This window comes from Carassius gibelio, chromosome A10, assembly GCF_023724105.1.
Source record: "Carassius gibelio isolate Cgi1373 ecotype wild population from Czech Republic chromosome A10, carGib1.2-hapl.c, whole genome shotgun sequence".
In the NCBI taxonomy this organism is placed as follows: Eukaryota; Metazoa; Chordata; class Actinopteri; order Cypriniformes; family Cyprinidae; genus Carassius; species Carassius gibelio.
Genome location: NC_068380.1, coordinates 16,002,696 through 16,020,460, shown reverse-complemented (window position 1 = coordinate 16,020,460; position 17,765 = coordinate 16,002,696). Strand labels below are relative to the sequence as shown.

General features: G+C 33.3%; 1 protein-coding gene across 2 annotated transcripts in view; it reads left to right on the top strand.

Moving 5' to 3' along the window:
* Nucleotides 1-17,765, top strand: part of LOC128021346 (small conductance calcium-activated potassium channel protein 2) — a 32,764-nt gene that overhangs the window by 3,538 nt on the left and 11,461 nt on the right. For both annotated transcript variants that reach the window (XM_052608455.1, XM_052608454.1), the window contains exons 2-6: nucleotides 203-298; nucleotides 10,607-11,025; nucleotides 12,341-12,482; nucleotides 12,555-12,665; nucleotides 14,706-14,833. In XM_052608455.1, the coding sequence (XP_052464415.1) occupies nucleotides 203-298; nucleotides 10,607-11,025; nucleotides 12,341-12,482; nucleotides 12,555-12,665; nucleotides 14,706-14,833 (896 nt within the window). The remainder of the gene's footprint in view (nucleotides 1-202; nucleotides 299-10,606; nucleotides 11,026-12,340; nucleotides 12,483-12,554; nucleotides 12,666-14,705; nucleotides 14,834-17,765) is intronic.

Sequence of the window (17,765 nt, the reverse complement as noted above, 5' to 3'; positions counted from 1 at the left end):
TGTTATGCTTATGTTATGATGTTTTCAGGAAAGGTGTAACTTAATCCAAACACTCTCAAAAATCTCTCAATCATTAACATAAAATAGTAATGTGTTGCTGTAATTTTTCTGTAGGTTTAATCAATTTGCAGTTGTAATGTATCTGTAAACCGACTAATCCAAATGTGCTGAAATTGTCCTTTTCTTCTTCTTTTTTTTTCAGGAGTCACTGTATTCTTTAGCCCTTAAATGCCTGATAAGCCTTTCTACAATCATTCTTCTTGGGTTGATTATCATATATCATGCCAGGGAAATCCAGGTAACCCATTTAAAAATATGTCTTCACTTTACTCTCATGTTCATTTTGCTGGTTTCTCGCGGAAAAAGTCGTGAGAATCAGTGAGTTTTTAACGCTTTCTCTCCTCCAGACTTATGCTCAACACATTGTGTTTGAAATGATTCCCATTATCATAGAATTACACTCGGATTACCTTCAATAGCACTGCTTCCTCTCCATGAAATCCTGTCCGAGGCTCGTGGACCTGCTTTAACAGCTGTTCACAGCTTATTAGCCAGTCGAATAGACAAGGCCAGGTGGAACGGATGTTTTTCCTAATAAACCTGGACTTACTTTGAGTATTTATTAATCTTCATAAAATCATTACAGAACTCTACTAGAGCATAACATGAGATTCATAGTCTATTAACTGTGTTGAGTCGGACTTGCACTTCTCAACACAAATGCAGTTTATAGATTAAGTATGGAGGCTTTCTGTACAGTTTCTCCATAGTGGTATTAGTAAGTGTCCAAATCTGCACTTCAGGCAGTTCTTGTCTATATTTGTTGAGAGAAAGAACTTGACTTGATGGTTATAATACTCTGAAAGCACTCTATGTCCTATGACCTTGCATCAGTGAATTATTGTATTACTTGTTCGGCATCCATATCTCCATTGTAATGCATTAACAAAAAAGAAAAGCAAAAAGATGTCTTTTAGTTTGTGTTGGCGAGGATGAAACCCTGTACGTTTCTGAAGTCTTCATGGTGTTTCTTAAAATAACTCTGCAGCCAAAGAAATGTAGCATCAAAGATTTATTTGATTTATTCAACTTCTTTCTTTTTCCCATGGTCATAGAAAACCAGAACATTTCAGCGAACTGTGATTTGCAAGCCTTATTCAATTAATAAGCAGCTTAGTTAATATAAAATGAAGTAATACATTCGTAAATAAAGTCATTTATGTAACAAAAAATCACTTTTTATGTGCATTATGTATAAGATGGTTTTATATATAATTTGTTAGTTTTTTTGGAAATTGCCCATTTATATTTTCATTTTGACCAAATAAAAAAATCTGAATTTCCCACCTTGTCAACGGTTAAAGGCATTGCTTTAGACTGCTGTAGGCAAAATCAACAGACCAGCTAATGAGAAAATGTATTTTCTTGGCTGATGCGATCATACCAAAAGTGTATATTTTGGGTTTGATTAATACTTGCATTAATAGCAAAATTATAAATCAGGGATAAGACCAAGGAGCGGCAATAAGCCTGTGCTGCCAGTAAGTACATAGTGCCAACAAGATCATAGTGCTTTTGGCAGAACGGAGACATTAGTTAATAGTGTGTGTGTTCAGAATGAAGTGGAAATAAGATTAGTCGTTTGTTTCTTAGTCACCTGTGCAAGTGCGTAACACGGTTTCAGTTTGCAGCAACAGTTTGTTGACTTTATTTTGTAGAGCAAAACATGTATACAACTACTATCAAAGCATAGCTGTGTGTGTGTGTGTGTGTGTGTGTGTGTGTGTGTGGGTTAGTTCTGGAAAATTGGCTGCAGGAATTATGAATCTTAAATTTGACTTGTGATGTTGCTCATTGAGGTGAAGGGAATTAAATGTTTTTGGCATAGCAGAAGCCTGGGAAAAGAATAAATTAATAAAAAATAATACAGTTACATTAAAATGAAAATTAATTAAACAATAAACCAAAATAGAAAATATAATAAAAAGCAGGCTTTATGCACTTTATTTATACAATGTTGATGATCTATCCACATTATTATTGAAATTTTTTCTGTAAACCACAAAAAGAGAGGTTTGACAGAATGTTCAAGTTGCTCTTTTCCATACAGTGGATTTAGATTAACGCCGCTTGTGCCAAACTCCACAGAAGTCTCCTCAGAAAGTAATACATGGTGCCAGCAAAACCAAGCGCGTGAGTTCAATTCCCAGGCAATGCATGCACAGATAAAACTTTTATCTTGAATGCAAAGCATGGATTTGAAACTGTCATTTTCGGGTGTACTGTCACTTTAATACAGTAATGCTTCTTGCATACAAATAAGCGTGCATTGCTGTTAAGAAATTCAATCAAATTGCAACATAAAATTGTCACAGTACAGTATATGGAATAGCACACATGGGTTTGTACATATCTGCATGTACATGAAACAACATCACTGTTTTGTAATATGCATGCAAATTTCCCTCCCCAAAAAAGCCATTAAGAAACCCGGCTCTGCAGCCATAAATGCCTGAGCAGTTTTATTACTTTTCACCCTGCTGAATTATAACGGCATGTATTCATGAGCCAGTTGCGCTCTCTGTAATATTTAGGGCCCACCACAAGTCTCTGAGGGACATCAATCATGGGAATGCTTCACCAGAGAAATGTGCTTCTCTGAAAGGACCAGGCTTGGCCTCTTCTGCATTACAAATACATGCACATCATCGGCATATTCATACGAAATATAATTATTTCATTATTTTTTTACCAATGAACTTCATTTGTACCTGTAATTTATCAGTTGGCAATTTGTGTACCAGCAGTCTATCAGTTAATAATATGGTTGTTAGCTGTAGTTGAACCACAAATCAGCTGTATATGGGATGTCTAACACTTGATAATGTCAGTGCATGTATAGGGCAGTACTAATGTGCTATAGAGGATGTGTACTGTCTTTTTCTGTGACAACTAACTCTACCTGAGACGAGTGCTGAGTGTCACGTATCCATCCCTCACCACTGACCCCTGAGCTGCATTCCAGTGTAGAGAATAGAAGATTAAAATAAAAGGTGTTAATCTAAGATGTCTGCTGGCTTTTAATTTCATTTTTAGTTTAATTTATCTTAAGCGAATTGTTTAATTTACTGGACCATTTGTAATGTAATTTAGCTCAGAGGAAATTCTTAGGTGTTGTAATTTTAGACAGAACATTATAAAAATATCAATAATTTCAAATATTTTAAATATCTTAAAATAATTGTCAGTTGAAGAAATTAGGTGTACAAAAAAAAAAAAAAAACACTCTTCCCTGATTTACCAAAACATGTTACAACTATTCTATAATGTTTTAGTAGAAGGAATAGAATCTATAATTCCTTGATAGTTTTCATTTAATTTGTTAAATTGCTATAACATCTTTACTGCAGTTTCGCTCTTAGAAAAGGCATTATAGTTTTAGACAAAACATTATAAAAATAATTTTCCATAATTTCACATAATAAAATATAGTTAAATAATTGTCATTTGAAGAAATTTAGTATTCAATTATAAAAAAATTTTTAATTCTGAAACATTTTACTACTATTCTCTGTAATGTTTAAGGAATAGGATCAATATTAATTTCATTTCAATTTATTTCTAGAGCATCGACACTGTCATTTAATCCATAGAAAATTAGAATAGGATCATAATTATTAGAAAAGTTATCATAATTTTAGACAGAATATTCTAAAAATAATTTTCAGTTACGACGTTTAATAAACAATTCCTTAATATTTACATTTCTATTTTTGTACTTTAATTTATTCATTAGAAAATTTCATTATATCAGAAATTATCATTTTTAACACAACATTATAAACAAAAATATTTGTAAATAATTTCAAATATTAAAATTTCTTTAAATAATTGTTAGAAGTTACTTAAAAGGCGGATTTAAAAACCAATAAAAGAAGAAAATACTATTAAAAAATAGTTGTTTGAAAATAAGCAATGTCTAGAGCATTTCTAGAGCATCAACACTGTAATTTAGTCAATAGAAAATTGTTAAATATCATCATCTCAGACAGATCATTATAGAATTATTTTTTAGTTACTATTTTTATTCAGTTTCAGTTTTCACTCTTCCCTGGTTTACCAAAACATCTTACTACTATTTTTGTAATGTTTTTGTAGAAGGAATAGAATATAAAATTCCTTAATATTTATATTTAATTTAAAATTGCATTTAATAAAAACTAATATGATTAAAAATATCATCTTTTTTTTGCATTTAAATCACAAGGAGGAGAGAGTTAAAGTGGTCACTGTTTTTTTTATTTCCCTCTGACATAAATTACATTATAGATCTTGTAAAATTAAAGTCATTTTACTACTTGAATTAATTTAATATGTCACAACCATTGGTTTTATTAATTATTTTAATGTATGTTTAATTTAAATTGCTAGAGAATAGAGTTAAATTAAGGTACAGTTAACTTAATAATACGACAGCTGTCATCCTTTTCTGGCAGCGTTCAATTACACAAATGCAAACTCTGAAAGCATGCGGGTCCTCCTTCAAAGAAACTTGAAAGCTGAAAGCAACCTACAACTGAGGATTTACTTAGCAAAGTGGCCTCTTAGGACCCACTTTGATATCATAAATTAACCATTGCATAAATTTGTAATTGGGCTGAACCTTTCTACCTAATTCTCTAATGAGATTGAGCAATTCCTTTTCTTAGCGACAAGATATATGTTGCGTTCTCTACATTACACAGATTAAATATTGAGCCATGCTCCATTAGTTTATTGAGCTCTCCTGAAACCAGTAACCAATCCCTGCTCCATACTAGACAGACGGAGAGCACAAAGGCAGACGACCTTTTGTCTGTGCCCTTGTCAAGGCGTCGCGAGGCGAAAACAGGAGTGCAAAAAACCGAGCCCCCTGTACAGACACGTGTTTGATAGACTACTGTATTGTCGCTGTGTTTTAATAGAGTTCAGCTCTGGTAAAGCAACAGTAAGTGTGAATGCTTCAGAAGAGCCATCGACCTTGTGGTGCGCTGATCAGTTTAGGCCTTTTTTATTGCAATTTTCATGAATGCACATACACATGCAAAGTCAGATTTGCTTCCATCATTCAGGCTGAACTCATAGGACTTACCAAAACTGTATTAGAGTATGCCGGGGGGTGATGGAGCTACTACTGCAAATATACCTGCACTCCTTGATATAGCAATTTATATGTGCCAAATGTAGTTGTAACATTAATAGACTTGAGAAAAATTCTGAATATTGATGAGTCAAAAATCATCAACTAAACTTACTCAATTTATAAATGTTCACTGCATATTTTAAAAGATATAAATTGTTCAGTTCAGCCATATAATTTCTATATATGTACTGTAATTTATTCATACAGTAGACAATTCATTATATGGGAAATGATCATTTTAAACACATATGAAAATCATTTTCAGTAATTTCAAATATAACATTTTCTTGAAATAATTGTTATATGTTACTTAAAAGGGGAATTCAAAAACCAATATAACAAGAAAATACTATTTAAAAATAATTGTTTAAAAATAAGCAAGGCATGTTGTCTGTGTGCTTTAATGAAACAAACACAAGAATGATATTTATTAATTTACATTTATTGCCAATGTTCACTCAACAATATTACAATATTAATCTGGATTATATTTCAATGTAACACTTTAATACAGTAGATGAAAAATGAAAAAAAAGCGAGTTGTTGAGTTCAAATGCATTATGCAAATGAATCAAACTCACCAAATCTAATGCAACTCTAATTTCCTATAAAAGCGTATCATTTAAATTGTAAAAAAAAAAAAATGTATGGGAAAAATTAAAATTGTTTTAATTTTATATATTTATTTCAAATTGACATCAAACTTAATGACTTTAATGCCGTTTTTGCTAAAAAAAAAAAAAAAAAAAAAAGGACAGGTTGCTCAAGTTTAGGAATAGGAATGTTGTCCCATTCTTGTCTAATACAGGCTTCTAGATGCTCAACTGTCTAAGGTCTTCTTTGTCACATCTTCCTCTTTATGATGCACCAAATGTTTTCTATGGGTGAAAGATCTGGACTGCAAGCTGGCCATTTCAGACCCGGACCCTTCTTCTACGCAGCCATTCTATGCAACCCCATCCCATCAGAGATGCAGGCTTCTGAACTAAGAACTGATAACAACTTGGGTTGTCCTTGTTCTCTTTAGTCTGGATGACATGGTGTCCCAGTTTTCCAAAAAGAACTTCAAATTTTGATTCGTCTGACCACAGAACAGTTTTTCACTTTGCCACAGTCCATTTTAAGTGAGCCTTGGCCCAGAGAAAACGCCTGCGCTTTTTTCGCCTCAGCATTGGTGATCCTCTGCCCATCTTGACTTCTGAGAGACACTGCCCCTCTGAGAGGCTCTTTTTAAACCCAATCATGTTGCCAATTGACAACTTTTTTGTCATGTGTAGCTATCATGAAATCCAAAATGAGCCAATATTTGACATGGCATTTCAAAATGTCTCACTTTCAACATTTGATATGTTATCTATATTCTATTGTGAATAAAATATAAGTTAATGAGATTTGTTAATTATTCCATTCCTTTTTTACTCACAATTTGTACAGTGTCCCAACTTTTTTTGGAATCGGGTTTGTTCAGTTAGTATTTTTAGAATGATTTGTATCTATACTCTGCACTTCTGCTTTGTCTTGTTTGAATGAGTCGCCGCAGTCACGCTCTCAGACTTGTTGAGGTTATCAGGTATGACCCTTAGCTGTTGTAACCAGGCCATTACATGTGCACCTTCCCCTCTGTTGTCAAATTCAGCATTTTTCCATAACTACCCGCTCAAGCACTCGGTGGGAATATTGGATGCTTGTAGGTGAAGCACCCTTGAGTATTGTATTGCAGGTCGTCCATTACCATAATTGGTTTTACCTACCAAGTAGGTTTCCTTACATAACCCATTTTAAATGTTTAATTGCTCCGTTTTGAAGCTAGTAAGTTGAAAGCGGTGCTTTCGTGACATGTTTTGCTCATATACATCAAATTAAAACTTCACGCTTATCCTTCTATATTTGTAGGCTCTGTGGTTTGTTGGTGGTTGTTGTTGTTGCTAAGCTTTGAGTAAGATAGTGTCTGTCACCGTTTGTCAAAGCCAGCTTGTGTTTCGCTGTCTAAGTTACACTCGCACGGAAAGTCCAACAACAGCCCAAATTAACAGACAGGCTGGTTAATGTTACAGCATTTCTGCCAATTGTCAGGCCTTTTAGGACTCATGATGTGTCCTGTCTGGTCTAAAATCTCCCTTTCTTCTGCTCGTACGATGTCTGTCACGAGTCAGTGTAGACGGGAATGATTAGGTTTGATTATTTTACCCGTGAGGCCTGATTTTATTTATGGTAAAATCCCATGTTTATTTTTATTTTTAGCAATGTTTGAATTAGGATATGCTGTAGGAGTACATGTTTTGTGTTCGCATGTGCGTCGTATGAATATGACAGATTAGTGTCATATTTTGAGGCTGTATGATGCATGTGACTAACATGTGTAGGTGGTATTAAAAGGGGCCTAAAATGGAAACGTTTATATTGTCATTACAGTCTTTTGGAATAAAAAAAAAAAAAAAAAAAAACTTCTTTGAGGCATGAAGGATTTATTTTCTGTCCAAATGATTCAAGATATACAGTGATGGTTGCTAAAGAAATCATAATCTCACCATTAATTATTATTTCTCAGATAAGTTTGGGCAAAATAGCTCAATATTTCAGGGTCACTATCAAAAAATGTATGTATTTTCTATAAAAAAAAATAAAAAAAAATAAAACCTTTTATTTTCAATCTGGTAATATAATATATAATATAATAATATAACAATTTTCTTACCTTAAAATAATTGTCACTGAAGAAATGTAGTGCTCAGAATTTTTTTTAAAACCCTTGAAAATACCAGTCCATCTGACTAAAGTTCTTTGTAATTCATTTGTAGTGATAATTGCAAAGCAAGTATTAATATTACCAATAACAATTGCTGCTCAAAAAAGGGTTTTAAGCCAGTTACTCATATCTTTTGCTGTAGTGTGTTAGTAGGAAATATCAGTTTACATTTCCAAACATTCATTTTGCCGTTAATTGTAATAATGACCTAGTGAGATTTTTGACTGCACAAGTCTGACAACAGCAGGTGCTGCACACAGAGATCTGATCTCTCCATCATCCAATCTGTCTGTGATTACATGAAGAAACAGATGAAACTGAGACATTTGCATTTTGTATTTGCACCCCCCCCCCCAATCATTTTATCTAGCAAAGTACAATGTAAAAATAGTAAAATGCTGTAAGAATTTTAGTTTTACACTGTAATTTTTCAGTAAAGAAGAATGATATATAATTATTTTAATTAAGGCTCTTTATGCACTAATATGACAAAATAAACAGCAATATAAAAATAAATAAAAAATCTTATAATTATGTCTTGTATGTTGTTAAATATAATACAGCTAATTATTGCTGTTTATTTTATATATTGTCATATTAGTGCATAATGAGCATAAATAAAAATGAGCAATTATGCAAGCAAGCAATTATTACATTTATTTGAGCATATTCTCACTTGTGAACGGTTAGGAATTGAAATTCTGGAGGTTTTAACAACCAGAGACTAAATACTGCAACGTTGTGGCATCTTGGAAAAACTGAGTTATGCTGTGAGTGACGACACGGGGACCGTTCCATTAGGAAGGGTATTTAGCAGCATGATGGTTTATATTATAACATGTGTATTTATATTCACCCAGGTTTCATGTCATTTGATTTATTCGGACATCTGCCTCTTTGTCCCCCATATGATCCAGAAACTGTGGATCCAGCAAGAGTAGATACTGACCATAAATGTGATTGAACTGTCCAAACGTTAAGGTTTTATACGTGTGTGAGGAGAAAACCACAGGACAGCACTGAAGCAGCATCTCATTGCTCGTGAGATAGCCCTGTGCTGTAAGGAGGCAGGAAAGCCATTTGGGTTTATCATTTGCTCCTCTTCTCATATCAGATCGCCACAGTCTTGTTGGATAAAGTCTGTCAGCAGAAGCCTTTGAATTGTGCTGACTGCACCGCTCTGGTGAAATATCTCACGCTGATGTTGGCTGTCTGTGCCTTGAGGTGATTGAATGCACAGGAAGACACCGCAGCTGATCGGCAGCACAGAGCGTTTAGGAGGGCAGAGATCTGACGCTTGAGCACAACAGACGGCTTCCGGAAATAAATTCTCATTTAATATCTCCACAGAGAAGTCGTTTTTTAACAGCAACATTCATAAACCTTTCACGCCTCAAGGCAAGCCTACTGTATCAAAATCAGTGAGATTTCAACTTAGTTTTTAAAGACTCCTAATGAAGGACTACATTACCCATAATGCTGAAAAGACCTCTACCAATCAGAGAAGTCGCTGTTGCTGTGGAAACCGAAAGCTCATTAAAAACACTCGGCAGCATTGCAAATGAAAAGTGATTATTTGTAATCCCTAACCGGTTACATATTTGTATATATCTGAATATTATGTTGTTTTCTGTTAATGTAAACAAAATCTCAGTAAACAACATTATTTTTAGCACACCTCCTATAATTTTAATATGTTTTCTACTTAAGTTATAAGAAACCAAGTCTCGGCTTTCAATTTCTGTTAATTAATTTATTGTCAAGTATGTCTGAATAAATCAAATTGAATAAACAATGTTTTATTATTTTATATTTTATAATTGTATTTTATATTTCAAAAGTGGAAATATAGTTAACTTATTTTTTAATTGATAGAAAATTTCACAACTAATGAAATTCATTGAATTAAACCAAATTTTAATGTAGAAACTATAAAGCCTGAATAACGATTTTCTTGTAAAAGACTAATAATCTTTGTTTTATTTACAACATTGAAAAATCTTTTTTGCTATTATTAGAAAGTTGTTCCTAGTGTTTCTATACATTAAATGTTTGTACACCAGATACTTTTTATTTGAGTGTTTATTATCTTATCTGAAAATAATTGCATTTTGAGTTAAATAGCTTGGGCTTCGTTATTAATTTGAACTTTTATACTATTATGTGAGAGAGTTTCTTACAGTTACAGCATTAGTTGAGAGATTTCTTCCTTGAGGAAAAATGTGAAAATCCATTAAAAATGTGAAATACCAACTGAGAAACTGAAGGGGAATACATTACTGGGACCAAGGGCACTGAAAATGAGAACAGTAATGGTGCTGTTGTGAATCAAACCAGATCCATACTGGGCAGAAATATTGATGGGATTGGGGAGAAGGGGAAAGAGGGAGATTTTCTATGTAGCAAGAGTAGAAAAAAAGCAATGCGGCTCCAGAGCCCGCCGGTCAATTGGAGAGAAAGCTGGCTTTATCTGGCACTTGAGAGAAGCCTGTGAGCAGTGCACCCTGACAGTAGCTGAAATTACAGCTAGTAAATCCTCTCTGCAAAAAAACTAACAAAAAAACCTGAGGTGCAAACATGTTATTTAAGAAAAGAATGTACACACACACACACACATATACTGTATTTATAATATTTATTTTATTTAAATTTGTTTCTTTTCTTTTTTCTCCTGATAGCTGTTCATGGTGGACAACGCGGCAGACGACTGGAGGATAGCCATGACCTACGAGCGCATCTTCTTCATCTGTCTGGAGATCTTGGTGTGCGCCATACACCCCATCCCGGGCAACTACACCTTCACGTGGACAGCACGGCTCGCCTTTTCCTACGCGCCGTCCAAGACAGACGCTGACGTGGATATCATCCTGTCCATTCCCATGTTTCTCCGTCTGTACCTCATTGCTCGCGTCATGCTGCTGCACAGCAAACTCTTCACCGATGCGTCGTCACGCAGTATCGGTGCCCTCAACAAGATCAACTTCAACACACGCTTTGTCATGAAGACCCTCATGACTATCTGTCCCGGGACAGTGCTGCTGGTGTTCACCATTTCTCTGTGGATCATCGCCGCCTGGACTGTGAGGGCGTGCGAAAGGTGGCCCGCTTTGTTGCTCTGACAGTAGATGATGGAAGTCAGTTTTGATGGGGAGATTTTTAGGAGGTCTTTAAGACACTTTAAGATAAAATTTTATGAATATAATCAGATTATATATATATTTATATATATATATATATATATATATATATATATATATATATATATATATATATATATATATATATACATAAAATTTTACAGAAATAGTAATAATAATTTTATATATTTTTTAGAAAATGGATATATAAATACAAATATACAGTATAGAATTTTCATCAATTCATGCTTTGGTAATACACTTTTTAATAAATATTTTTTAGAATATGTATTCCATATTTTAGAAAATATTTTCTATTCTAGATTAATAGATTTTATATATATATATATATATATATATATATATATATATATATATATATATATATATATATATATATATATATATATATATATATATATTATATATATTTTTTATACAGTTATCATGGATTCATGTTTTGGTTATTCATAGTTACTAGGTGAGTTTTTGTAGAAAATAAATACATACAGTACATTTTAGAATATATTTTTAATTTTATATATTATATTGTATTTTATTATATCATATCACAGTTATAATGAATTCATGGTTTGGTTTTATATTTATATAAACCAAAAATTATTCAGACACCAGATATAATTTTAGATTTTTTTTTTGTGTGTGTGCAGGTTATATTATATTATATTATATTATATTATATTATATTATATTATATTATATTATATTATAATATATTATATTATATTATATTATATTATATTATATTATATATTTTTAAATTATTTAAATTATTCAAGTATCTATTTTTATTTTTATTGCATTAATTCGTTTTGTGGTAATTCACAGTTTACTAGGTGATTTGTTTTAGAAAACACATGCACACAATTAGATATTATATATATTTTTTATAATATACAATTGCACAGGAGTACATTTTCTAGAAACTGAGCTCTAAGTATCAAAAATGCATCATTTCAGAGTAAAAAGATACTGTGCCTTTCTCTTAACCTACAGAGTATCAAATCTCTCACGCTGCAGACCTCAGAGTCAATTGTGTCCCAACTCCACTAGATCCCTCAATTAGCCAATTAAGTGTTAGCTTACAGCGACAACAGCATACCCTTCTACTGCAGTGGAGCGAACACTAATTAAATGTATAATGTGAGACAAATTAGCACAATTTTCATGGCTGATTGATTGACTTGCAATTAAGCCATAGAGGAGTGTAAAGTAATTGTAGTTGTTTTTCTGATGTCATTTTGCCCTTACTAGATACCATGACAACATGGATGTAACCAGCAATTTCCTTGGAGCCATGTGGTTGATCTCAATAACTTTTCTAACCATTGGTTATGGGGATATGGTCCCCAATACATACTGTGGGAAAGGAGTCTGTCTCCTCACCGGCATTATGGTAAGTGCTTATCTCAGCGTAACGTAGGCTTTGTTTAGACTGAATGCTTAAGACAGTTGTTTGTTTCGTCAGGGAGCCGGATGCACCGCTTTGGTGGTCGCTGTGGTCGCAAAAAAACTGGAATTAACCAAAGCTGAAAAACATGTACATAACTTTATGATGGACACCCAGTTGACAAAAAGGGTAAGTCTGAACTCCTAAATCTGAGCCTTATGGCGTCTTATGTCACAATTTGTTTTGAATCCCTGCAAACCTGTGAAAATAATACCCAGTGGAAATACATGTGCATCTATTAAATATAAACAACATGTGTGAATTTATTAACATGTCACCCTGCTTACAACACATTATTTTTTAATCCAAATGTAAAAAAATACAAAACATTCAGCTTTTTGAGAGGAAGATTAACTAATAATAAAGTTAAAAGCAGTTACTACATTGGTCTAACAGAAATGTGAGAAATAGGCTAGATGTTCTGGCTTTCATTTTTCAAGCATGTCTTACTTGGTTAACCGGATAAGCATTGTCACATAAACGAAGTATATTCTTTTAAGATTAGCCAATTACGCTAACAGAGGCTTAAAGCTAACGCTCTGCAACATACTAACCTCAAACTGTAAACAGTGCAACAGTGTCTGCTCAGTTTTCAGCAGCCTTGGTTCCGGAAGTATATTAGACATTATTTTTTTCCATAGTGATGTTATAGAAGATAAAGACTGTAGGCCATGAACCAAATCAACTAGCTATGAGGTGAACAACAACATAACAAGCTTCGTCTTCAAGCAAAAAAAGACAAAGGTGTCAGACTGTGTACGTAACTGCTAGAGAAATTATGCGATATAATTTGCGACACTAATTTCACCATATAATGTTATTTTTATTTTTATTTTTACAAAAGGAGATTAAATTATAAATAAATGAAAATATGTCTTTTTATTATTTCTCAGACAAAATTATGCAAATTTCTTTGTGAAACTGAAATATGTCAAATAACAAAACTAAATTAAAATTTTAATATAAATCCCAAATCTAATAAATAAATGATATAAATTAATGAGATCATTTCATATAAATAGGGCCCTATAAAATCCATTTAATTTTTTCCTAAATTCCATTTTTTCAGTTTTATATATATTCAGCTTTGTGAAACTACTACATAAAACAATCTGCATGAAACAAACACAGCAGATGGGCTCAATGAGACGCAGTTTCACTCTCTGACAGCAGAGTTCATATAGAGCGGCAGATAAAGCGTTGGTTACCGCTGTAAACAAAGAAGTGATGCACTTATAAATATTATTCATTATACTGAGGCAAGATGAAGAGAAAATACCATCTATACTTTTCTAAAGACAGTCAGGTCTCCTCAGAGATACATTCATATGAACTACTACCGTGATTCGTTTAACATCTCAACCGACTTAAATCATCACACGGCTCTTTGTGAATCGTTACATCCCCAGTAACTGCTTTAGTGAGGGGAAATACAAAACTATAGTGAACCACAATCCCTTGAACTATTGCAAACAACATAAATTATAATTGTTTAATAATGACAAATAAAAGATAAATGTAAAAAAATGTCTTAAAGGTGTTGATTTTATATCTAGTTAATTTGTCATGACTCTCTGATTGGTGGAGATTTCTTTGCAGAATCATGGGTAATGTAGTTTTTCATGTTGAGTTGAGTAATGTGGGCCGGTGGCTTTAGTAAAAGTATATATCATTGATTAACAACCTTGTAGCTCACAGTAGGTCTGTCTTCAAAGATTTATAAATTATCAGTAAAAATCAGTTGCTCTGTGGAGAAAATAAATGGGATTTTTACTTCCAGAACCGGACTGTTAAAATCTACAGTGTTACCAAAAGGATTTTCAAACTGGTTTACCAAACAGTATCCCATTATAATTTTTTTGGTCAAACTGATGTAATTGAAAAACTTTTATGGTATGTAATTATTGTAATTATTTTGACATTTTTTTGAGCGATCGTCCCTGGACCCCTGTCCTTTTATCACACTGAAAGTGTAGCTAGCTTAATAACATTGTGAGTTAATAGAACAATATATCTTAGATCTGATTGCTAGCAAGCTAATTATTCCAGTAGATATCCCAAGTTTACGCAATTCAAAAACGTATAATGCAAACTAAGTAAGCCACGTTCAAACATTGGGGCCTCAGCAGAACTGAGCACTGAATGCTAACAATGCTAACTCTCCCACAGGTGAAAAACACAGCTGCTAATGTTCTCAGGGAGACGTGGCTCATTTATAAAAACACCAAGCTGGTGAGGAAGATGGACCACGCCAGAGTCAGGAAACATCAACGCAAGTTTCTTCAAGCCATTCACCAGTAAGTCAGACCTCTGGAGACCCGTCAGGATCGCTATGTGTGTGTCTGTTGTTCAGTGAGAGTTTAACACTTCGAGCTCTGAATTGTTTGACACCTGTAGCTCAGGCTAGGAGCCGCTGATAACAGATTCATTTTTGTTGTGTTTGAACAGGTAAATCCATTTGTACCTTTTTTTTTTTGGTGAGTTAAATAGTTAAAATAGTAATCGCTCATTGTATTGACGCGCTGTTCTTCCATTGTGGCGTTAAATCAGCCCTCAGTAAGACTTTTTCCCCATCACTCTCACTCTTAGTATTTATGGGCCAGCTAAAAGAAGACATAAGTGGCCTGTAAATGTCATTCTCTTCCAGTGACTGATTATTTGGGAAACCCAAAAGGCAATATGGTTATAAACCCACCTCATTTGAGCTGAAACCGTCTGGGTTTGTGGTTTCTTCCCCATGTTTTATTTTCAACCACTCTCAGAGATACCGGCTCGAAATTGAGGCTTGGGTTATAAAACACTATACCATGAAACTTTATCTTTTCTCAAAACAAAACATTATAGGAAACATTTCAAACCTTGTATTATAAGCCTCCACTAAATGGTTGAGATGCCCATTATGGTACGAAAAAAATAATAATTCTGAATCATAATCATAATTATATCATTCCCATAGAAATGTAACGTTTAAAAAGTTTATTTACTACTATCTTTATATTTTAATGAGAATACATTTGTGTGTTAAACTTCTGAATCTTATAAAACAGTATGTTTGTAAAGCACATTAGTGTATCAAGTGCACAATACTTCAGGATAATATACGTTAACATTTAAAAGTTTGGGGTTGGTAAAAAATTTTTATTTATATTTTTTACTGTTGCCTGTATTTATTTGATCAAAAATACAGTAAAACTGTTACGTTGTTAAATATTAATATTTCGCAAAATATTATAAAACATTTTAAAATGTGGTTTATTCCTGTGATGCAAAGCTGAATTTTCAGCATCGTTGCTCCAGTCTTCAGTGTCACATGATCTTCAGAAATCATTCTGATATACTGATTTACTGCTCGAGAAACATTTTGTATTTTCAATACTATTTCGTGAAAAACTATTTCAACACTACTAGTTACTGAAACCATGACTTCTTTCTGTGCATGAACAATTGGGCAGCAATTATGCAAATATTTCCACATAGTGACGTAGACATGTGGGGGCGTGTTTGAATGAAAGTCTCTTTGGATTTGAGACTTTAGTCTTTGCAACTTTACAGATCTTCTTCATGCACCAAGAGCTTGTAACACTCCAAAGAGAAAGGAAAAATTTTAATCGCATCATATGACCCCTAAAGGATCTAATAAAACCACCAAGGATCTAATAACACTGTTCAATCTAATCTTCAAGAAATCTCAAAATGAATATCTTATTTTCATATTGTACATTATAATTGTGTACTGCCTAGATTAAATAAATAAAATTATACTATTTTTATTTTTTTAGTATTTTGTTTGATTTATTTGGATTTTTATCAAAATTTTAAGGCTAATTTTTAATATCAGTCATGTATCAGCTATCGACCATGAAAATGAATTATTATTAAAAAAAAAAAGTCCTTGGCTGTATTTAACAGAAATTCAATATTTTGTCAATATCATGTCATAATAATAATTTTAATTGTAAAAAACTGATAGAAAGGCCTTAAAGGGATGGTTCACTCAACTTGGATGCAGGGTGAGTAAATGATGACAGAGTTTTCTTTTTGGGTGTCTGTTCATTTAATTGTTAAGTTAAGTACAAAACTGTTTTCAAAAGCATATCATACTTCATAAAGCTCTCTACCAAAAGCCTGAAAAGGTTAAAGTGATCTTCAAAAAGACCTAAGGAAATACTGTAATTAAACTGGTACTGTTGCTTTGAGATATACAGACTACCTGAATTCAGTTCAAAGCGGTGAAACGGCTTTGAAGTCCACAGTGACGCTGTAATTGTGTGCTGTGTAAGCTAATATTGAATAAGAAGCATCGCTAAAGCAACTGGAAACCATGACGGATGTGGAGAGCACATCCTATCGTCCTTTACTCCTGTTTCACTATTCATGAAGGTGTCAGGGGACGGGTTTCACCGCCTTTCATTTTAGGCTTCTGTCATACTCTCTCTTCCTTTCTCTCTTTTCTCTCTTCATTTAAAGATTATTCATCACTCTGTCCCACTTTTCCATATCCTCTAATGAATTTAGCATTGTGTCCAGTTTAACGCTAGCTATAGAGTAATCATTAAATCATTTTTTCAGCGATAAGATTTATTTGTCCTGTTAAGCTGAAATGTATGGTCGTGATTTTGAGCTGGCGCGGACACGTTTCACGCATTTAGATGAGAGAATTGAATGCCTTCTGTTTATTTTGTCTCGCACAGCATTTTTATAATTAGCTAAATCAACCATGCTCATAAAGACAAATATTCATTATTGAAAGATGTTCTTTCAGAATAATTAGCTAAATCGAAAAAAAGATAAACATTGATAAAAATCTGCACACGTATTTGCAGAAAACATTTGTCTCATTTGTAATTCCCTTCATTTTGTTCTGCATCTGTTTCATCGGTGGTGTTTGCTAAGACAAACCACTAAGCAACCACCTTAGTGTTGTAGCAGCAATACAGAACACCCTAGCAACATCCGACCTTCTACTTAGCAACGACCTAGCAACCATTCAGAACACCTAGCAACCTCCCAGAATTTCTAGCATGCACCAGAATAATCTAACAGTATAGTCTTACTAACTCCCCAGATTGGACGTTACAATGTCTTAATAACCTCTCATAATCTTTAGCAACCACACAGAACAAACCCAGAAAACACATAAAAAGTCCCAGAAAACACCTAAAATGTCCCAGCAACCCCATCGCAACTACCATTTAGACCATAACTACACTGAACAGCCCACCAACCACC